The sequence below is a fragment of the Orbicella franksi genome, chromosome 9 (assembly GCF_964199315.1).
Source record: "Orbicella franksi chromosome 9, jaOrbFran1.1, whole genome shotgun sequence".
Taxonomy (NCBI): domain Eukaryota; kingdom Metazoa; phylum Cnidaria; class Anthozoa; order Scleractinia; family Merulinidae; genus Orbicella; species Orbicella franksi.
In genome coordinates this window covers 5,869,126-5,892,859 of record NC_138153.1, presented here as the reverse complement: position 1 = coordinate 5,892,859, position 23,734 = coordinate 5,869,126, and the positions used below count along the sequence as shown (strand labels likewise).

General features: G+C 39.5%; 3 protein-coding genes across 5 annotated transcripts; all 3 read right to left on the bottom strand.

Annotated features, from left to right (window-relative positions):
- Positions 1 to 1,674: 1,674 nt before the first annotated feature.
- On the bottom strand, positions 1,675 to 6,915 carry LOC145497593 (uncharacterized). 3 transcript variants are annotated; one of them, XM_081477413.1, is made up of 4 exons: positions 6,853 to 6,914; positions 6,477 to 6,610; positions 3,118 to 4,330; positions 1,675 to 2,622 (listed from the first exon to the last, which is right to left on the bottom strand). In XM_081477413.1, the coding sequence occupies exons 2-4, from the start codon at positions 6,588 to 6,590 to the stop codon at positions 2,282 to 2,284; spliced, it is 1,668 nt and encodes a 555-aa protein (XP_081333539.1). In that variant the 5' UTR covers positions 6,591 to 6,610; positions 6,853 to 6,914; the 3' UTR covers positions 1,675 to 2,281. The 3 variants fall into 3 exon arrangements, with proteins under 3 accessions (XP_081333539.1, XP_081333538.1, XP_081333540.1); XM_081477412.1 differs by having other exon boundaries at positions 6,477 to 6,915; XM_081477414.1 differs by lacking the exon at positions 6,853 to 6,914 and having other exon boundaries at positions 1,676 to 2,622; positions 4,910 to 6,569.
- Positions 6,916 to 9,998: 3,083 nt separating this feature from the next.
- On the bottom strand, positions 9,999 to 17,978 carry LOC145496467 (uncharacterized). The gene is made up of 3 exons (XM_081476135.1): positions 17,859 to 17,978; positions 13,014 to 14,259; positions 9,999 to 11,462 (listed from the first exon to the last, which is right to left on the bottom strand). Exons 1-3 carry the CDS (start codon positions 17,976 to 17,978, stop codon positions 11,161 to 11,163), a joined length of 1,668 nt encoding a protein of 555 aa, XP_081332261.1. The 3' UTR covers positions 9,999 to 11,160.
- A 2,793-nt stretch (positions 17,979 to 20,771) lies between these two features.
- Positions 20,772 to 23,732, bottom strand: LOC145496472 (uncharacterized). Its single transcript, XM_081476150.1, has 3 exons — positions 23,416 to 23,732; positions 21,807 to 22,845; positions 20,772 to 21,097 (listed from the first exon to the last, which is right to left on the bottom strand). Exons 1-3 carry the CDS (start codon positions 23,461 to 23,463, stop codon positions 20,772 to 20,774), a joined length of 1,413 nt encoding a protein of 470 aa, XP_081332276.1. The 5' UTR covers positions 23,464 to 23,732.
- Positions 23,733 to 23,734: the final 2 nt, after the last annotated feature.

Sequence of the window (23,734 nt, the reverse complement as noted above, 5' to 3'; positions counted from 1 at the left end):
TGCTACTAAGATCATGTGAACGAACCAAGGTATGTAATTTTATGCAGAAGACATGACAAGTTCAAGAGGTCACTAATTTTTGTATGTTTATGTGTCACACATTCAGATTGTCTTTACAAATACGTTTTCGGAAGCAGAGAGCCGGGTAGCTAGTAAAATAGGAAGTGCATACCGAACAAAAACAATCAACAGTCCTTTACTTACACACGATTCGGTTTAAAGCAATAGATTTGCTTGTGGGGTCGTGTTTACACTAAAAACAGAAATATGTACAGTAAAAATATGATAATTCTACAATTCTAACAATTCTACGATTCTAATAATTTAAAATTATAAAAAGATAACTCTATAATTCTAATAAAACTTATCGAAGCAGATCCTAAGAAATGATCACATGTACGCATAATAAAATATTCTGATAAGATCATGTGAACGAACCAAGGTAAGGTATGTTATCTTTAGGCAGAAGACATGACAAGATTAGAGGTCACTAAAGTTGGCCCGCTTTTTTTTGGATGTCTGTGGTTGTTTCAGTGCCATTTCCTCGGAAAAACCGGATGGTCAACAGTTGTATTAAATGGGACGTGTCAAATCCCAAATGGAAATTTCCACGGAGATGCGCTCGTTCCATTTTCACGACTTTTTCCCGGAAGATAGGAGCAAAGGCGATCCAAGCCAAAAGGCCAGGAACTAGTAAAACTAACAAATAGAACGTACATTTTCCATTCGGAAAGTCCGTTTGGGAATTTTGGCTTACCTTTCAAGAAATCACCTTTTCCCGAGAAAATTTCTGTTCGGGGAGACAAAACGGATCTTTCCATTTACCGTTCCATTCGAAATAAACGCAACTGCCCAGTTTCCCGCTAATCCACGTAATGATTTCTCACATATGTTAGAGAAATCTTTTTCTAGCTAGAAATCAAATTTTATGAAAATTCTTTGACATAGGAGCGCCATATATATTTGAAGCCATGATAAGTACTAGTTGCACTCTTTTCAAAATAACAAGATATAGTGGAACCTCCCGATATAACGAAGGGCCAAGGAGCTGCCAAAATATGTTCGCTATAACGAGATTGATTGTATTGAGGTTCTTTTCCATATATTTTACTTTTAGTGGGGCCAGGAAAATCGTTCGTTACATCGAGGACTTCGCTATATAGAGGTTCGTTAAATAGAGGTTCCACTAAAGAAAAATCCCGGGGTTTTCACATGACGTCACGACGACCATGATGGTGTTCTCTAAATTAAGAGAAAATATAATTCTGTTCTTTGGAAACACCAATATGACCGCAATGAAAGCAGTAACTAATTCCCACCGGGGCCCTTACTCTTAATCACTCCGGGCATTGTTAAGTTATGGGAAACGAGGTTAGCCCGGGGGTAAAAGGGAACAAGTGCTCTAAGTATGCGGGCGTGAAAGTTATCGTTGGGGGAGGAGGGAAGGTCGCCGATCCGTGAGACCGGTCTCCAGCAATTTACGAGAAGACAAAGTACAGTGGCATAACATTAGACAACCAGAAACAACTGGGCCCGTCGAATATAAAATTAGGGTGCTTGTTCGTGCGGGCCCCGGTGAGAATAAAATGATATGGTATTTTAATTTGTTACATATGCTTCTTGACTGAATCATCGTCTTTCCCCTGCTCATTAATTATTTTCATTTCCTATTTTATTTATTTCGCTTGCCCTCAGCATTTAAATTTCCTTCTTGGAGCCCTGCCTCCAGGTTCTATTATATTTTACAATACAAGCAGACATGCAAATGCCCCAGTCCTATAATAAAAATTTATTTTAACTCCTTAACTCTAAAAGGACAATTTTTAAAATAAGAACGTTCTCAAGCCAAAAACTAGTGTCCTTCGCAGCCGTAGGGAGAAGCGTTATGTGACAACGCAAATAACGGTTGCGAACTGGAGACTAGCCAAAAAAGAAACAGGAAAAAAAGCAATTGAAGTCCTTGACCAGTGAATGAATAGATGAGGAGATACACCCACAAAAAGAAAAACGCGGATTATGCGACGAGCTGTGGTAGTAAGTAACTGACAATTTTAACTAATGAGACGTCTCTCTTAAAATAATCATTGTCTTCGTATAGATTTCCAAAAACAGTTATTCGAAGAAACTAATAATGCATCAGAGAACCATTCTCCTCCTTATTTCCTCTGTAGGAAAATTGTTTATGACCTGAACAAACATATTTTATTTCTGGCTTTAAAACTTTCATTCCAGGTGCTTGGACGTAATTTACTGTACAGAACTCCCTTCCCAGATCAATCCATTAGTACCCTTGAGTGGACGAAGGTTTTCTCACAGTGTATGGAATTAATCTTTGTGCTATGTCATCCCTTCCGATTCTTTGCAGATTCCTAACAAGATGACGAACGGTATGATCTGGGTATTTAGTCTTTATATGACTCATTAAGACGTCAGAGGGAATTCCGCCACCGTTCTGAAACTCGTTTTTCAAGGAGTTGCGATCTGTGAGCGAAATCTTATCGTAACAGGAAGCTAAGCGCTCGAAGTCCCACCATTCACCAGGCCTTTTGCTGTTAAGGTCTTTACACATCCGTTCAAACACTGGAAAGTGCTTTTCCTCGAGCTCTTCAAGGGTAACATCACCTAAAAATGGAAGTAGTGGTAATTTATTAATGTTATTGTTGATGATGTTCATGTTACTCATGTTGCTGGTGACGGAGTTGCGTTGGCGGCTGAGGGTGAGGGTAAGGGCGATGTGAAAATGATGATCTGGTTTTTGTGCCCGCGGATCAGTTGGTGTTCGTGGGTTTGGAAGTGCATGGTGATGGTTGTAGCAGTGATACATGTGGCGACCAGATAATTTGAAGTGAACGCCTCAATCGGAGAGAGGTGGAAAATTATATTGTTTTTTTTTTAAATTGAAATTAATGATTCAACGAAAACTTCAGGGGCAGCTTTTCTCTTTCTTTCACCCCACTATTAATTTTCAATCATCAAACCTCCAAACTATGTTTTCACTTTTTTGCCTTTGTCACCAGAGGTAAATCAACTTTATTGTTTAATGCAAGCTATGAGCCTGATCGTACTTCAGTATGAATCTTTGATAGCCACGCTGGCTTTTTATCGACAATTACTTACCTGGATTTGATTTGCCTTGTTCTTGAGCAGATCGATTGGACTGGGCCGCTGCTGCTGCCAATTGATTGGGGTGAGTTGATGCAGATCTATCGGGTTGAGATGATACAGATTCACTAGTCTGGGGCGAGACAGATCTGGATATATTGGGTTGGGGTGGTTCATATTCTCTTGCTTGAGGTGATAAAGAATCCCTGGAATGAGGCGAGGCAGATCTATTGGGTTTGGGCGATTCAGATTCATTCGGCTGAGATAATACAGCTTCATTGGTGTGTAGTGGAGTAGATACCATATGCTGAGGTAATGTAGATCCGTTTGGTTGAGGTGACTCTGATCGATTAAGCAAAGGTGTTTCAGAATCCTGACTAGACCGTGCCGACGAATGGGGTAGAGGTGGTGTTCCTCCTTGGGAAATGTTACAGCCTTCATTATTTGAATCCTGCTCCCTGGATGGTCGTAACATATCTCCTACTGGCATGACTCTTTTTACGATCATCGTGATGAACAAAACCACACATAATGCTGCAGCTATGATCAACAGGATCACAACTATGTTTATTCCATCTTCTTTTCCAGACTCAACTTTTTCACTTCTTAGCACTTCGTTATCCAAAGTCGAAGTTGGCGTGATCGAGATCCTGGACTCTCCGGACACCGATTTCTCTTCTTCATTTACCGTCGTTGTTGTTCTGTCACGTGCTGTCTGAACTGTTGGTGAGGTTTTAGAAGTGCTGTAATTACGCGTGGTTGGCTTCGAAGGCGTTGTCTGAACACGGGTGCATGGCGTAGGCCGCACTTTACACTTCTTCTTGTTATTCGCACATTCCGCTGCAAACTCATCCTTTCCATCGCCGCAACATTGCGTGCAAGGGAAACAGCCAGATATCAAAAGAACGGTATAAAATCCGGGCCCACATTTGCTGTCACATTTAGTATTTGTAGTTAAGTTGCAGTTATTTTTAACTGCTTTTCCATCAGAACATATTGTACATGCCTTGCATTGCGATGTGTCATATTTGTCAGAGTACGTTTTGCCAAGTTTGCACGAAACACAGTGAATGTCTGGCCAGTAGTTTACTGAGGTCCCACACGGGACTGAAGGCTCTGTCCCTGGGAGACAGTCAGGACAGTCAAAACATTTCGGTCTCTTTCCCACTGTAGTATTCCAATGGATCTGTTCAGGTCTGCAGGGAAAGTTTGCTCCAACACGACAAACCTGTCAGTAAAGAAAATGTGTCATTTTGGTCGCCAGGTGAGTAGATATGTATGATTCCAACAAACACAATAAGTTGAGCAAACTACAGTTAGAACTGAAGACTGAGGGAAATTATCTATAAGTTGTGCCTGTCTTATTATCCATGCATTAAGGTTGTATTTTCACAGTGAACTGGTTACTAGATTCACGGCTGCGTAGGAAACTCGAAGGAGACTGCTGACTAAGCCCTGGAAGGCGGGGATGGGTGTTAGGTGCTTTACACCCCATTTCACGGAGACTTTGTATTCAAAACTATACCTGCACTTGAAATACGCCAGTTTTTAAATAGAAATTTTGTAGATATCAGAAGCACGTTTTTAAAAAGTTAATTCCTTGCTAATGAACTTGCCAAAAACACATGCACAAAAAGCAAAGTTTTCTTGTGTTCGAAATATTAAACCCCCTTTCAACGAGACGTCTCGAATATGAGTTAGAAGTCCTGAAATCTCGACACCGTTGAGTGGCACATGTATCAGCATAGTTATCTTGAGAGTTTGGTGACTGAATAGCTACAATGTGAAGTTCTCTGTATGTTGGTACCTTCATTTCCATAACCGAATGGACTCTACAATAGGTCTCTCAAACTCGAACTTATCGATCGAATGAGAACAACATCTCTGTCATCACCAGTGGGCATAGAAAAGAACTATGCGAGAGGGCGAATGAAATCCATCGAGTAATCTTGCGCAATACAGACTGCTGAATCTGTTGAAAGGGAGGGAGCATATGAGGGGTCATTGGTCACAAAGCGTTGACAGTACTTTTGTAACTAAAGATCATTTTGGGAGACAATCAATCGCTTTCGATTTTACTGGGTCGTTGTTCTAGTTCAGTGGGTCTTAGTTTTAGTCCAAGCTCGGAGTATTCGTTTTAGGATTACGCAAAATCTACATGCGTTTATATATCGCATTATTCAGGATGGTGATGCAACCGAGACCCAGTCACGTAATGTTTCGTTTCTGTGAAGTGTGAGAAAAAAAAAACAATAAATTCGTAATTCGTAGTCGACGAAACAAGTTTGACGACCTTGTCAAAGAGCTTTCTCTGCCAATAGCAGACTAGATCACCTTGGATTCCTGAGTCTCGTGATCAGCATGTGGCATTGTCGCCGAGTTAGGTCATCGATGTAATTTTTCGCTGATGTCCTGATGCGATTTTACCTCTGAATCGTCATTGTTTCTGCCCAAGATTTCGGATAAACAGCTGCAGATATCACTTAATAAACCTAAAAAGATCGCTTGTCTTCCTAAATAATAGTAGAACATTCCACTCGCGAAAAAAATAGACATTGAAGCAAATAATAGTGTTTTGTCTCACATTACGAGTACAGCTTATATCTGTCATGTGATCTTGTGTTGCCGTTAAAGGCTTACACGTATTGAAGCAATGAACTTATTTTACTTCTTTACACTTCTATGCAGCCTGCACGTAGACGTATACTTTGATCAGTCTTCCACAATGAATCTAGCAAGTATGAATCACAAGGTTAGTTTCTCATTACATATCAAACCATATTTTTTGAAGAGGAAACTGGAATCGAAAGTGAACAACGAAAGGTCGCCATTAATATGCAGAACAGCCCAAATCGAAAATCGACAGATTATGCCATTTTAACCAGCTAATTTGCATACAACCGAGGGAGATAGAGTACTGTCTGGTCCAGTCAACGTAGATATGACATCCAAAGTTAAAAAGTGCAATGCGTGGGTGTCTTTGCACTTTTTAACTTTGGATGTAAAATACTGCCGAGCGTTCGTTAGTTGGTAAAGTGACCTGTATGGTTGATCTACCTGAGAGATGTAGACTACGAAAATTCAGCATTCAGTTAAGAATATCTCTCTCCTGATCGAAGGGAGATGAGAATTTCTTTGCGAGTGAACAGCCAAACTGAAGACCTCTTTATCAAGTTTTAAAATTTAAGTGGCAAGCGAACAGGAAGGCCGTAAGCCTCCCCAACATGATGACTGTGCATATTAAGCAAGCAATCAACTAAATCTTCACAATTTCATATTAATCCCAGAATGAAAAGAAAAGGGTGAAGCGACTTTGTAATACTGTTATTATCATCACTGGAAATAATATAAATGACTGTAACTTCTGTACTCACCAAAATAACGAAGATCATTAAAGTCAAACAGCTTTTCATCGTGGCAGTGAAGATAGCCTTGGAGCAAGATTTCTTCAACATGCAGCTTGCTGAGTGTTGAACTCTTTGTCCCATTTTGGAATGGCGATTATTTCCTTTGATGAGAATCGGACAAAACACGAGGTTACAGTGAAGAACTTCTGAGATGTTACCGGTTGAACTGAGTTCCTTCAAGTGCCGACATTCGCCTTTTATGAAACACTATACGACTATATGACAACTGGGCATGTCTCTGTAGTGAACATTGTTCCTCTTCTAACTTCTTCCGCTTTCGATCCCAAGACACTCTAACAATAAGTTACAACACAACAATATCGTTGTAGATAGTACCACTTACCTTGTAAAGTAACATCGAACTTATGCCTTGTTTTAATTTAACAGCTGATAACATAAACTAACACTGGCGTCGCTCACGCCGGGGATTCCCCACGTCTAGCGGAAAAACGTGAAGCAATGCAAAGAATGCATTAGTCATCAAGTCGTAGGCGGGAAATCGGTATTTTCCCATGGTAAAATAAATTAGTTGAGGAATACGTGTGCTCTTCTAAAAATATTCCTCCGTCACACAAAATCATAACATACACGTCGACACTATTTTTATGACAACGCTAATGTCACGACACGTCCGACACTTTCCTACTGGAGCGAGTTATGGTAGCGTCAAAGAGGCCATAAATAAGGTGAAATAATAAAATTTATTAGTCAATATCAAGGTGTCAGGTGAGCACGTTCGTTTAACAGTGCCAGAATGGGAAGAGAATAAAAAGGACCCGGTCACAAATATGAGCTTTATGTGATGTCTCGACCATAACATGCAACGCTAATACCTTTAGTTCATTACATTAGTATCACGTACAAAACACCTTGTGCGTCAGGCGGTGAGCGCACTGGGATTCCTATGATTGCGGATGTGAATCTTCAAGACAGCAGCGAAGCTGGAGAAAGTTCTAATCTTCGGTTGTAATTTCGATGGATTTCGTTCATAAAAATAAGTACTATCTGTTGCGCTGACCACGAAAATTCGTCATGTAAGACATGTAATTTAAATCCATTTTGTTATGAGCTATAATTAATGCTTTAACATGTTATATTTTATTGGCATTACGGTTTTTAAAGTTGACACTAGTATTTGAAAAGTAACTTTGACTAATTGTTGTTTTAATTTTATAAGCCAATTGAACCAGCGAAAATTGATTCGATCACGTGACAGAGGTAAATGTCACTCATGCAAATCTAAGACAATTATTAACAATAACAGACAACTTTATTTTTAAACTGAGATTTATCAAAAATTTGACCTGGGGCACTAGTAATCTAAAATGTTATGAAGCAAGGGAGCACGCTCACTGTTTCTTTCTGTCACAGTTGTCTCCCCCCATAACAGACTATGAACAATCCCTAACATATACCGCCTAATCGATGAAACATGGTGCCAGGAGAATACTGCTTAGTCTTAAGAGAAGGAGACAAACTTCACAAAAATTTCACAAGCTATCTTGGACACGAACAATTTTTAAGTAGATTCAATCGACTGAGAGTGACATGGATTTCATTGAAACAACCACAGTTCGAAATATATGCACGAAATCGCAAATGCTTGTAAACTATGCTTCATCATTGTCTGCTGAATATATCAACCGCTCAAGACCATTAGCTCGATGAGATATTAGAGCACTTACTAAAGAGAAATCCGAGTCGAATTAGTAGGCATTTAGCGAGGATAAGACTAGGATATCAGCATCTGTGAGAAGTGCCACACAGAAAAATGTAGTTGTACAAAGTGAGAATTGTATTGCATCCTACGGTTTAAATGTCCTCAATTTCTACAAAGGTCAACCACAGGGATAGCCTTTGTTCAAAATATGGCGCTTTTACAAAACAATTAGAAGGTAGCATTACCGGTTTTAGCGTAAGCTTCGTCGAACGCCCTTTAATCCTGAGTTTAACAGCACAAACCTGCCTGAGAACCGCCAGACCCCAAATATATTAATTTCCTTGTGACTTGAAGTATTTTATTGTTATAAAATATTTCTATGAAGCTACCTCTATAAGCTTGTAAACAGAACGTACCTGAATGCGTGACAAAACAATCAAAGCATAAAGCCAATTGTCCACACATTCCGTATAAATTATCGTCGGGATCTATAAACTATCAGTAACGTGGCTGCAATGTTATGTCCCTTTGGAGGAAGAAATTTTTAGCCTGCGAGCAGGCTCTTCGTGGGGAAAGAAAGTACAAAAGGAGAAAGAGAAGTTGCCATGTGAAGAGCTTGCTCGCAGGTTGTAGTTTAGCTATGAAGGTCAGTTATTACGGAGATTTGCAAATCGTCTTTCACAAAACTCTGTCAAAAATTTGCTTTCATGTGTCACGGGTTTGTGCTCGCAGGTAAAAAGCTTCATTTCGAACAGAAAATGCGCTAGCCACAAAAGGTTTGGAATTGGACTTTTAGCAGAAACAATTTTATTAAGTGTGCAAATAGGTTGCATATACTCCGAATAATGCACAAATGCTAATTTACTGCTTCCGGTTCAGGGAGTTGTTTTTTATTGATGCATTAACTTTCAAGACATCGATCGATCGACCAGGGTAAAGCGTTGGACAAAAATGATCCACAAATAACTACAATTAAAAAAAGGGGTAAGATAATCTTTGTCCATTGTAGTGGCTAAACATATGTATCAGATAATCACATGATTTCGACGCAATTTGGAATGAATAAGCACGAGTAAATCTTTCAAGGGCTAACAAAATTGCACATACCCATAGGGTGAGTGCAGATTGTAGTATTCGAAAAATTCACAGGTGCTCTGTTATTGCACGAGAATAGTCATATGATTACTTGTTAATAACACGCTCGAAAATAGACTAATTAGGGTCTTTGCTGTACACTAATAATTGAAACTATTCGGAAAACGTCCGATAATGTTGGAAAATTTTCAGTAATTTACGGGTAATCTTTGGTAATCTTCGCAAGGGTTCGGGTGATTGTTGAGCTGCGGGTGTTCGAAAATATTTGGCTGTTTGGCTGATATTCGTTTACCGTTCTGAAGGGGTCTGGTAATCTCGTAATTTCCGCTGGTGTTACACTTTTTGCACTGGTGTTACACTTAAACTGCACGCTCTTAGCCAATCAGAATCGAGTAATTTTTTTCAAGTGTATTGTTATTAAATTAATAACAAGAAATTTCGTCACTTTTCCTTTTTTTAAAAAATAATAATGACGGTTTGAATAAGGAACATGACAAATTAATAGATTACAACTGAATTGTAATTGGACAGTTTCCTATGCGTTTTTATCTCTATTTATTCCCCAAAATTATCAGCCGTAGACACTTTGTTTACCGTCGATCTTTTATTGCCATAAAGCGATTTATTTTACCGGAAGAACAATTATAGCAAGATAGGCAATTACTGATTCAGAATCGTTTTCTTTTTTTTTCGATTTCTATGTTTCAGAGTTACATGGTGTGTCAGTCACAAGGGCCCAGCCCGAGCCTACTAACTGATTAACGGTCCTAAAGTAAAATATCAGTCAAGTTAGCTATCTTTAAAAGGCCAAATTTTAACATAAAGAGCTTTCTCAAACCAAAAGCTGGTCTCCATGGTAGCCGTGGCTTAGGGAAAAGCATTGGGTGACGATACAAATAACAAATAACGCCTGCGAACTGGAAAATATCCAAAATTGGACAGAAAAAAATAACAATTCGAATCTTTTCACAGAGGGTTAAAAGTTGTGAAAATTAACCCACAAAAGGCAAACGTTATTTTTATCCATAGGACGGTTTCGATGGTGTTAAAAACATTTACAATGTGAGACATCTCTGATAATTATAATTAACATCCTATTTCACCGACATTGACCAGTTTCGTTTACTGTTTCTTGTTTTGAATTGTTTTTGTTGTTGTTGTTGTTATTCTTCACTTTTTGTGTTTATCTTTTGCATTTTTTTAAATTTTGATCTTATTCGATTTTTTATCGACACTGCTTATCTTACCTTTACATTACTTAATTACAGTAACTTTTACAATACAATACTTGTTCCTCACAACACAGTACATACATCTTACAATAAAACTTTTCGGTCCAGTTTTCTGTTTATGTTGTCTGTCTTTCAGTTTTTTTTTTTAAATATTTGTTTTAGAGAGACTTCCTTTCGATTCACACTTAAATACAAATTGAACAAAAATAGCTCTATAAAAAATAAAATAAATCAATAAAAGGATTACAAAAGGAATGTTTTTAATAACGAAAAATAACGAATGATATAATAACAGCGAACCGTTTCTGTCAGATACCCTCAAGATCCTGCCGACTTGAAGATAGAATGTGTATGGCTAAACTGAGGAATTTAGGAAGGCCATACTCGGAGTCAGTGCAGTCTAGAGTTTTTCCAGTTTGTGACACTAGACCTGCATTCAGAAATTCCTTTCCCTCTAACGTTTAGCGTCAACTAATCCGTTCAGATCACTTCTCACCACTGACTATCTCCTCCTGTACTGAAGACCTCATCTTGGACTTATCGACATACTACGTGATCTTATTTGCACCTTTACATTTCCTATAAAAGTATTTTAATACTGTTAAAGATGAAAAAGCATCTAAAATGACTCTACAAATTCATTTTATACAAGGAGATTTATGTTCTATTTTAAGTTGTATTCTTCTAGCAGTTTAACGACGTCGTTCCTGTTAGCCTCTTTTCTCACCACAGAGGCAAACTCTGCCACTGTAAGTTCTGGTTTCTTAGCTTTAAGGGATTCTATTAAGGCTCTGGATGGTCCTCCCCAGTGCTTTTCGAAGACCGAGACTATCTGGCAATGACTAGATCCATAGTACAGAGCAACTGCTCGGTAGTGACCAACCCCTGCCATGTTTGTATCCAAACACTCACAGATCTTTTGCAGGTCAGATTCCTTCTCCAGTAAGCTACTTAATGGTTTAGAATCTATCAAGAACAAACAAACAAACGCGTTTGACGAGTGATACTATCTTGCCCAAACAAATCTCATTAGATTCCGTGAAAAAATGGCGTCTACAAATTACACAGTGCAGCTTACTGTGCTTAATGTCTTAAGGTAAGTTTCACAGCAGTTAATCTCGCTTTAAAATACTTATAGATTGTATTTCTGCACACCAGATAACTAAACTTGGATGAAATCCTCATGCGAAACCAATCGTTCAAATGCCTTTAATGCACTTATCAATGCCTTTCAGTATTAAAATACGCACAGCAAAAGGCCAGTCACCAGGCCTTTTGCTGTTAAGGTCTTTACACATCCGTTCAAACACTGGAAAATGCTTCAAAGGTTGTACCACCTGAGATGGAAGTAACGGTAATTTAATAGTGTTATTGTTGATGATGGTCAGGTTGGTGGTGACGGTGTTTGTTGGTGACCGTTCAGGGTGAAGGTAAGGGCGATAATGAAGGTGATGATCACTTTTTGAATAACTCTATAAATGTTAAAGCAGTGTTCTTCAAACTTGGCACCAGCAATGTACATCACAAAAGAAACAGAATGACACCTACTATGTTGTTGCCATGGCAACACTCTTGGCTTCAGTCTCTTTCTGTGAAAAAACAAATTTCCCTATTTGCAACCTTTAAAAATGGGACAGAGGGTCTTGCTCGGAACACGCATGGTTCTTATATTGTCTTAACACTTCCCATTACATTGGCGGGAGTGGATGATCCTCGTTTAAGATAAAATCCGGGAATTTTAGTCTTAATTGAAACAGAACCAGCGGCATAACTGTTGTCATGGCAACGGCACGACGGGTTTCATTATGTTTCGTTTGTGATGTACATTTCTGATGCCAAGTTTAAAGAACAGTGCCTTAATATTTCTAGAGTTATACTCGATTGAGTGTTGTGCTGTTTTAGTGGAACCACCTATGACATCATCACTTTCCTCATTTGCATAATACAAAAATGTAAATATGTAAACGAAAAAAAGATATTCGCAAAAGGAAAACGTCATTCTTCTTAACTTTGAAGGGCCTTTCAAATAAGCAGCAATTATTTTTTACTTCATAGGCACTTTAAAGAACATGCTGAAAAGTCAAGTATTATTGGGTTAATTAATTAATAATTTATTGGGTTTGTTAAATTCGAAATAAAGCCGTGGTTCGCGGCTTACCAAAACCAATTTTGTGTTTGGTTTAGTCTCGCTCGACTGCCGAGTATTTTTTCTGAGTCATTTTCTAAAAAAGAAACGGCCTTATCTTTCTCCTTCCTGCTAGACTATGCTTCTCGTTTCTTTTCAATGCCCGACTTTTTTGTACCTTATCTTTTGCCCAGTCACGTATCTAAATTATCTAAATTCTCAAAACTTTCCGCCATTTTAAAACACAGAGGGAAAAACTTTGTAATGATGACGTCAATCGTGCGTCTGTCCTCTAATAGATCATAGGCGAGAACCAATCAAAATGCGAGAATAACTTGGGTTATTATATAATCTTTAATAGCCATGCTGGCTTTTTATCGACAATACCTCACCTGGATTCGATTTGACTTGTTCTTGAGCAGGTCGATTGGACTGGGCGGCTGCTGCTGCTGATTGATTGGGGTGAGTTGATGCAGATCCATCGGGTTGAGATGATACAGATTCACTAGTCTGAGGCGAGACAGATCTAGATATATTGGGTTGGGGTGGTTCATATTCTCTTGCCTGAGGTGAATAAGAATCACTGGAATGAACTGTGGTAGATTTATTGGGCTCGGGCGATTCAGATTCATTCCGCTGAGATGATACAGCTTCATTGGTGTGTAGTGGAGTAGATACCATATGCTGAGGTGTTGCAGATCCATTCGGTTGAGGTGACTCTGATCGATTAAGCAAAGGTGTTGCAGAATCCTGACTAGACCGCGCCGATGAATGGGGAAGAGGTGGTGTTCCTCCTTGGGAAATGTTACAGCCTTCATTATTTGAATCCTGCTCCCTGGAAGATCGTAGCATATATCTTACTGGTATGAATCTTTTTACGATCACTGAGATGGACAAAACCACACATAATGCTGCAGCTATGATCAAGAGGATCACAACTATACTTATTCCATCTTGCTTTCCAGACTCGACTCTCGCGTCTTTTAGCACTCCGTTATCCAAAGCCGAAGTTGGCGTGATCGAGATGCTGACTCCTCCGAACAACGAGTTCTCTTCTTCATTTACCGTCATTGTTGTTCTGTCACCTGCTGTCTGAACTGTTGTTGAGGTATTAGAAGTGCTGTAATTACGCTTGGTTGGCTTAGAAGAGCTGTAATTACGATTGGCTGGCTTCGAAGGCGTTGTATCAACATGGATGCATGGCGTAGGCCGCACTTTACACTTCTTCTTGTTATTCGCACATTCCGCTGCAAACTCATCCTTTCCATCGCCGCAACATTGCGTGCAAGGGAAACAGCCAGATATCAAACGAACAGTATAAAATCCGGGCCCACATTTGCTGTCACATTTAGTATTTGTAGTTAAGGTGCAGTTATTTTTAACTGCTCTTCCTCTAGTACATATTGTACATGCCTTGCATTGCGATGTGTCATATTTGTCAGAGTACGTTTTGCCAAGTTTGCACGAAACACAGTGAATGTCTGGCCAGTAGTTTACTGAGGTCCCACACGGGACTGAAGGCTCTGTCCCTGGGAGACAATCAGGACAGTCAAAACATTTCGGTCTCTTTCCCACCGTAGTATTCCAATGGATCTGTTCTGGGTTGCAGGGAAAGAAGTTTGCTCCGACATGACAAACCTGTTAAAGAAAAAGAGTCGCCAGGTTGGTAGATATATGTTCCCAACAAAGACAACCAACTAAGCAAACTAAAGTTGGAATCGGAGAGAGAAATTATATGTAGTACGTGTCATATTAACCATAGTCACCTTCACAGTAGACTGGTTACCAGACTAACAGCTATGAAGGTGACTGCTGACTAAGCACTAGGCGGCGTGGAGATTCCGGGTACGACGTGTGAGTACATGTGTCAGTGTGCCACCCAGCGCTGGGTTGTTCGATTGCTGGTTAACGCTAACCCAGGATTAAAAGTTAACCGAAGCATAATTTGTTCTTGTTTAAATGTTTTTCACTTCCTTTAATTTGTATTGTGTGAGATAACTCAAGCTCAAAACTGAAGGACAATTAATATAAACAGAAAACCTCACCGAAAAGTTACAAAACTAAGATCACCTGGACTATCTAATCGGGCTTTGAACAACCTGGTCCAAGTCTACAAATTTACAACCTAGATAAACACTTTGCAGCCGGGATCACGTGACAAAATTTGAGCAAAAAGATTTTTATATTATGGGCCATAACTTAAAAATGCCAGAAATGGAAAGAAAATATCGAAATAGTATAATGGCCAAGTTTGAGGCCCACGTCTCTGGTATTTAAGATTAAGTCTTATTTAACAGTTGGAGTTTTAGGAAAGTTTAGTTAGAGGTTATGTTGCGGACAAGGTCTTGCTCTCCAACAACTTTTTTCATACGAATCTTCTTAAATTTTTGAAAATTCAAACCGTCATAACATTTCGTGCTTTTTCCATCTCTGGCACTCTTTAAGTTATAGCCCATAATATTATAAAACAAAATAAGTCACGTGATGGCTTAAGTGTCAAGGGCCTATTTAGGGAGACTGCAAAAAGTCTCAAAATTATACTCTATTCTAGAAATATGCCAGATTTAGAGTAGAAAATAACTTACTTCATAAACTCGTTTTTGAAAGTTAGTTCTTTTTTCGTGGACTTGCAAAAACCTGAACACAAAGCAAAGTTTGTCGTGCGTTCGAAACTTTATGCCCATTTCTAAGAGACGTCTAGAATATGAGACAGAAGACCTGCATGAAATCACAACCCGCTGAGCGGCACATACAGACATAATTTATTGAAGAGAAAAACAAAAACCAAGAATGGCGTGGACGGTTCAACTTTATTTCGTTTCTGTAACATTGGAAGTTTACGAATAGTTCAGTTTTAACAGTTCATTTACTTTTCGTTTAGCTGGGCATTTATGCACTGCAATTTTAGCCGACACAATTAAGGTACCCTTTCAAAGGATCACACCGGGAACAAAAATGCCAACAGGGGCAAAAATGATACCCTATTTAAGGATCCAGAACTTCAAACACCCTGCTCTATCCCGCAGCACATACAGTAATAGCCCACGTATAAGAGCGTGAATTTTTCAATTTAGCCTAAATAGGTTGTTATATAAATGGTACTTAAAGCAAATTTAGGCTACCAAGGTTCTTAAAATAGGTTCTTATATTTTCATATGAATTTCATCTGAATATACTATATATATCATAAATATCATCTCATAATACAGCATAAATCATTTATTTGTACCATAGAGCAATGCCTATAGGTAGTTCAGTGCAGGTACAGTATATGTCCTTAACAAAACATAACAAAGAAACTGATGTTGATACCAAATTCATAAAAAGTTCAAGCAATGAGCTTGAAAGAAAAAAAAAGTTATGTCAAGTTACTTTTGAATAGATGACGATCTTAACTCAGCAGTTTCTACCTATACACTTTTACAGCAACCCCACCCAGCCTTAATAGGTTCTTATGTGGAGGAGGCTTAAAATGAAAATTTTAGCCTAACAGGTTCTTAAAATCCGGGTTCTTATACGTGGGCTATTACTGTACCCATATAGTCCATATATGGAAGAAACTCCCCCCTCCTCTCCCAGGGATCGTTCGCCATTCCATCGAGTAACCTTGTGTACATGGGCTTGCGTAATATAGACTACTAAGCCACATTCAAGATCATTAGTCAGAAAGCGTTGACAGTACTTTTGTAACTAGATCATTTTCAGAGACAATTTTAAACCAGTTTCGTCTCAACGTCATTCGGTTTGTTGTGAAGATGCTTTGAATTTTCCACAGGTTTTTAGTGGGCCCTCGTTCTAGTTCGGTAAGCCTTGGTTTGGATCAAAGTCGTTGTTTTAGTCCAAATTTGGTAAATTCTTTATAAGAAAAACGTTATAAAAAAAGTTGTATTTAATTTGGCGGAAAATATCTGGCATATCTCATTATCCAAGATGATAACGCAACCGAAACCGTCACGCAATGTTTCTCTTCGCAGCAACGTAGACTACGAGTAGTGCCTCTTTCGCTCAGTCCGTCCGGCGTGACGCGAAAGAAAACCGCGAGAAAAAAAATGGCCGCGCGAAATTTCGCCCCCAAGATTTCGCGCGGCCATTTTTTTTCCTCGCGGTTTTCTTTCACGTCACGCAGGACGGGCTGAGCGAAAGAGAAACTACCCGTAGTCTATACGTTGCTGCCAAGAGTGAGATAAATTAAAAGACAGTAAATTCATAATGCTTAGTCAGACAAACAAGTTTGTTTAGTAGGTCAGACTAGTCAGACAAGATCCGCCTTGTGTCTGGGCATGTGACGAATTAGGTCATCGATCGACATACTTTTTTGGCTGATGTCATAATACGATTTTAGCCCTGTGTCGCGACGCATTCGTCGTTGTTTTTGCCCAAAATTTCGGGCAAGCAGCCGCAGATATCACTTTATAAACCTAATAAGGTCGCTTGTCTTCATAAATAATAGTAGAAAATCATATCACGCGGGAAAAAAATAGACATTGAAGCAAAAATTAACGTTTTGTCTCATATCACGAGACACAGCTTATTTCTGTCATGTGATCTTGTGTATGCATTTAAGTCTTGTTCAGCCAGACTTTAGCGAAGAACCTATCTAACCTCTTTCATTTCCATTTAGCCCGTACATAGACGTATAATGTGATGAATCTTCCACGTTCAATACAGTAAGTGATAATCTCAGTTTCTCATGACACGTAATGCACATTTTTTGAACCAAAAAATCGAAAGTGAAAAACGAAGGGTCACCATCGTGTGCAGAATAGTAAATCGAAAATTCACAGATTATGCCATTTTAACCAACTAATTTGCACGTAACCGAGAAAAAAAAAGCTACTGGTTGTTCCAGCCAGCGTAGATATGACATCCAAAGATGAAAATGTAAATTAATCGCCGAACGTTTGTTGCTCCGGAACGTGTCGCGCATAGAACGTAAACTTAAATATTATAAGACAGATGTGGACTAAAGATCCAACATTAAAGTATATTTCTCTCTAGAGGGAAAGATTATGAAAACATGAACAACCAAAAACCTGTTTGTCAGTTTTCAAAACTTAAGCAAGCGAACACGAAGGTTCACCCGCCTCAAAATAATGACTCAGCATAAATAAGCAAGCACTGTAATTAACTCCTCACAATGTTTCAGAACGAAAACAAATAGTGAAACTATTTTTTAATACTGTCTCTATCTTCATTAGAAATGATATACTGTAAATGACTGTGACTTCTGTACTCACCAGCATAGCGAAGCTCACTGAAACCAAACAGCCTTTCATCGTGGCAGTGACCACCGAGACAGCTTTGGGGCGCGACTTCGTCGAAGTGAAGTTTGCTGAGTGTTGAACTCGTTGTCCCATTTTTGAATGGAAGTTATTTTCTTTGAAGAGGTTCAAGCAAAGCACGAGAGAACTGAAGTACTTTTCAGGTGCTACTTTGGTAAACCACTTTATGACGTATTCGGCTCGTTTCTCAAGGACAATATTCCTCTTATGATGTTTTCCGCTTTCTGTCCAGACCGTCTGACAATATGTCTCTCAAGACCAAGGAATATCTTAGTAAATGGTAACACGTACCAAATCAAGTAAAACGACGCCTATTCCTGGTTTAAACGATGAGTTGCGTTTTATGTTATAACTTAGTCGGATCGACGTAACTCACTTCTGAACGGATCTGGCGCCCAGGGGAGTCGTATTTTCGGGGATTCCCCAGCCGAGGCCAGGCCACACGGCTAACGCAGATCCGGTTTGTCACGATCGTCAAGAATTCTGTGGAAAATGCGTGAAGGTATGAGAAAAAAAATTGGTAGAGGACTGCCATGTGCTATTCCGAAAAATATCCCTCTGTTGCATGTACAATGTAGTAATAGCTGGTCTATCTTGTTTTTTGTAAAGAAATCCAATGCAGACATGCAGACCGGCCATGTCGGTTTGAACGTAGTCAATAGAAGAAAATGGTTTAAGCAGCCCTGAAAACTTCAAAGTAGCAAGCAAAATGTTAAGATTGATGTTGGAGGCTCCATGCTCGTGCGCAATCTTTTGTTTTCCCTAATAGACTATACGTGAACCGTTCCTATTGGTTAGTTCCTTAGACAAAAGGAAACATCTATTATGTTTTTGCGAGGTCAAAGCCAAAAATAGCCCGCAGTACAGTCAGACGCTCGTGTCACAAAGTCCTCGATATAGTTTAACGGTGATGAAGAATGTTTGTGTCGCAGGCTAGGCCAGGAAAGGGAACAAAAACATACAACAAAAGACGTTTGTCAGTCTTCATAAATTTTCTCCCCTATTAAATGTGGTCTAAAACTGACAGTGAAAACCAGTGGTTTTAGGACCTTTTAGGGCAGTTATTTCTTGGGTAAAAAGCTATAAAGATTAGTATATAAAGCGAATCAAGCGAGCACGTTCATTTGACAGGACCAGGCTAGGAAGGGAACTAGAAGGACTCAGGAACAAGGCTCCATACAGAAAGGATCTTCCCAGAGGTATTTCGCTGGTATCAAAAGTATGTGCGTTATAAGATATCTCGGCGACCTCGTTCCCAGGGTCTCTCTTCTACTCCAGGGGGCGGGAGGAAAGGAGACCCTGGACACGATGAAGGTCCCGGTAAGGGGGACATTCTCTGTAAATCTTTTGGTAGAGGTATGACGTGTACCGCTGGGGCAATGAAACCCTTACCCAATACTAGACCATGATCACCCTGATGTTTTTAGACTAGGCACCATTTTCCTTGCAGAAACTTAATCGTCATGCTGGTCCAACATATGCTAACTAAACCATTATCTTAGCTTACAGTGTCACGTTTGAGTTTCAATTTCTATTACTAAAACCCCCGATAAAGAACTAAATTATTTATACACTGGCCACTTTCCCGGTAAATTATACCTTATTCTGGACCAAAACTGTCTAATTTCTATACCCTATCCCAGACTAAACTGCCTGAAAACCATACCCTTCGCAGCGCCACATACCCATTTAAGGGCTACCCCCCTGGGGGGGGGGGGGAGCTGGTCCATTATTGTACACGCATTGTCACAAAAAAAACCTGGCGTTATATTAAGCCCTAGGTCGACCAGCAGGGACGCAAAGCGCTGCATACCATTACTGCTCAATTGTTGCAAGTCAAGCTTTAGTAAGTACGATTTCAAATACAAGGAGGACAAACACGAACACAACTTTTCTTTTTCTCTCATAAAGTCCGAAGGTCTCAAACCAAAGCGTTCAAGGCACATTTACGTGTTATTGAAGACAAACAATTTTTTTGTTCTGAGATTTGTTAATCTAGTAAGGTTCTCTTTTTTTGCAAGCGTTGTAAAGAACCAGTCAAAAATGAACAAGAACTTCGCCGGTACTCACTATTTTACCCAGATATGGACATATAAATATTTCGAAAAGTTTAGTGAACTTTGTTCAACTAATTGTTCTGGAAAGTCCAGACACTATGATCTGTCTTGTATTGTTCAGTATTATATTCAGTGAATGTAAAAGTTTACAATGCTTAAATTAAATTGCCAAGTGTTTTTCTCCTTGTTTTTTCTAATTTAATTGAACAACCACACATTGCTACAAGCACAATACAACATAAAGTAAATAAGATACAACATTGTTGGAAATAAGAGTTAAAATATTTAGAATTATAAGTAAATAAACCTCTACACACAGGAATCTAAATCTAGAAACTAAGGAGAAAACACCGCACGATATATAAATTAAACAAGGACAACAGTAGAAAAGGAGTAAAACATTTTGTCATAGAAAATCTGTGCATTATAGCTTATTTAAATTAATTTAATTCTCTCTATTTTTAACTTTCCATTGTAAGAATAGCGCTGACTTCATGCGATCAAACCCAGAATATTAGGGTTTCTGCCATTCTTGTGTACTTTAATGCTTTAATTTAAGTCAGTCAAAACACGCGCTCTGCCAGTTAGTATTTGTTCTCAGGAGATTTTAAAACTTAAACCTTTTCTTCAGCAAACAGAAGTTGACAGCTGTCACCTAACTTTCATCACTTCCACTCCCCATTGTAGAATAGTGTGACAGCAGTTGAAGTGACACGGCAAAGGGCCTCCCAGACGTGAGCAACTGTCCTGAAGCCTTCTCTCACTCACCATATTGGCTGAGTATCAAAAACTTTCATATTCTTGCGACTGACTATCTACAAATATAATCATTTAGCAATTTAACGATATCGTCCCTCTGAATTTTCGGTTTTTGCAGCACTTTAACCATCTCTAATACAGTTAGCTCAGGCCGCCTAGTCTCGAGGCCGTCCAATAGCTGTCTTGAAGGACTTCCTGATCCGGAAGTTCTAAGTTCCTTCTCTAGTTCCCAAACGTCTTCCTGTGTATACATGAACTCTGCAGCCACATGCTTGAAGTCACCCTTCTTTGCTCCTTCTGGCTTTTTGTCCAATCGTTTCCACACTCTGTCATAGGTGTCGAGAGAGAGGAACTTGAGCTCTTTCATGGGAATAAGAACTGGAAAAAGAAAATAAATATTAAAGAACTGTTTACCATCAATGACATTCGTCATTTGCTCGTAAATATTCCACGTTGAACTATGCATAATACATGTTTCGGTTTGCGATATGGAAATTGGTTAATGCCGGCCCTAGGTGCATTACGAAAAACGGAACGTGGTAGAGTAACTGGTATAATCAAATTCCCACTCCCGCTCCCGATATCAAGTAGCGATGGTAGGAAGCCTCTCCGCTCTGTAGTTAAATAATAATATGACAAAAATTACTGATTCCGCGATATTATCAGCCCAGACAACTGGGGAAAAAGAAAGAATTCTACGAAAAAGACGAAAGTTAGATCAGCCAGCATGTCAAAATGTGGTTACTGTGGCATTATCAAATGACGCGAAGAAACAGGTATAAAAGAGACGCAGTTGAAAGTTTCAGCTTTACAGAGGAAATTAATAAAGAAAAACGTCGAGAGGTCCGTATCGCATCCTCCCCCTTGCTTGTTCGGACTGAAAACTGAAAATACTAGGTACTGCAGCAACGGTGCTACGTGGCATGGCCTGCCCCTATTAGCAACATGCATCAACATGTTTTCCCAGCTACCGATATATATATACAGGACTACTATCATGACTATGGCTCAAAAGTATTGATACATCCGTGCATTAGATGATCAGATTAAATAGCGAAGTACAAGCAAGGTATATATTTCTTCTCACCTCCTTTAGGCACGACACTCACAGGTTGTCCTTTGATGTCATCTAGCACTGAGCTTTCGGTGGCTCCCCCGAGTTCAGCGTCGCTAGATCTACACCCACAAGTGAGATGGCACCTCGCCCACTTGAAGTAGGCCGCAATTTTCTTCCTCTTGGCGACAAATACAATCATTATTAAAATGGCGATGCTCACACTCACAGCCTTAATGACTCGATTCTTGTTTGCGCCGCTACTGTCTGACAAAGAACCTTTGCTCTTTTTAAAAGCTAGATTGCTTTTGCCAACAGTGCCTGTAGCTGAAGCAGTTCTTTTTGGCAGCTCAGTTGAAGAAGTGGAGAGAGTGCTGGAACTCGTGTTTTGATCTCTGGTCTTACTGCTAATGAAACGCTCGTCTGTTGTGACTGTTGTGGGTGAAAGTGATGCTACTTTTTCTTCGGTTGCTGTTGTCGTTTTTGTTGTTTTTGTTGTTGTTGTTGTTGTCGTCGTTGTCGTGGTGGTGTTGCTGCTGTTTTTCTTCGTAGCTCCTTGATTTGGTCGCCCAGTTGCCGCGCCAGATGTCACTTTTACCCCGCTTGTCCGAGGCGCTTGGCAGCCACGCTCGTGCCTGGGTTTGCAGTGGCGATGACTTGGTAGACCCTGGGCTTTGCATTGACTCTCGAGTTGATCTTTTTCGTCCCAACAACAGACAGAACACGGCAGACAATCAAAAACGATCTTACTCTCGTAATACCCATGGCTACAAGAGCCACATTGCGTGTTCTTGGTGACAGAGCAGTTTCGTGCGACTGTTCGCCCAACTGAGCATACGGAACACGGCTTGCACTGTCTTTTGCCGTACGTATCGGAAAAGGTTCCCTCTCTACATGCCACACAGTGTAAATGTGTTCCATATTTGGCGACCGTTCCGCAAGGAATCGAGGGTTCCATTCCATCTGGACAGTCGATACAAGCCAAGCATGTGTCATTCTGTGTTCCATTATTGCTTCGCCAGGTGACTTCGTCATCTTTGCATCCACAGCAGCAGCTGGTTTGAGCTTGGAGCTATGAAACAATGAAAAGTTTCTGAATCAAAAAGTTAACGTGATCGCGATACTATGGCTTTTTTGTGTGTTTTTTTCATTTATCTATCAAGTAATTTTTTCAACCAATAAAGAAAATGAGACAAAATAAATCAGTGGCAAAGGCCGACGTCCCACAAAATCATAAACAAACGAATTCTTCTTGACTCTTCCCAGGTAGACAAAATACGAAATGATATAAAAAAAAAAAAAACAATTCACATTTCTGCGGTTTTATAATGATCAGTTGCAATTGGGCAAATTAAACTGAACAGGAAATTGGTGGAACGCATGCTTACAAGTGTGGCTGGAGTTGAATTAGCAAAATACTGGACCTGTGGCCTTGTCACGATAAGCGAGGCTGTCTTTCAATTGTGTTGTTCGCATGACACAATAGATATCTTATCGCTCAATGGAACGTGTTAACTTTATGAGGTTATGCGACCCTAATAAAACATAATACGTATACTGCAATAACAACCATTCGTCAATAGCTATGACCGAAAAAGCTCGGCGAAATGACATTAAAAGTCCTTAAACTACGCAAACTTACCAGGGCTGCCATAAAAACTGTTCTCGTTACGATTCTGAAGCAACACATCGGGGGTTCAGTCTTCCTCACGATTTGTTCTGGTAAGTTCACTTTGAATATTCTGCTCCGAAGTAAAACGGCTACTGCAAAGGTAATCAGACGTTTCAGCTTAAAACACGACCAGATAATAACAATTAATATCGTATACACTACTAATCGTAATCTAATCGAAGCGACGCCTATACAAATGTAAGCGATTTAAAATCACTATTAATTTGACACTTAATTTACCCTTCCGTTTGATGGAGATGAATAAGTCATGACTTTACTATGATAATGA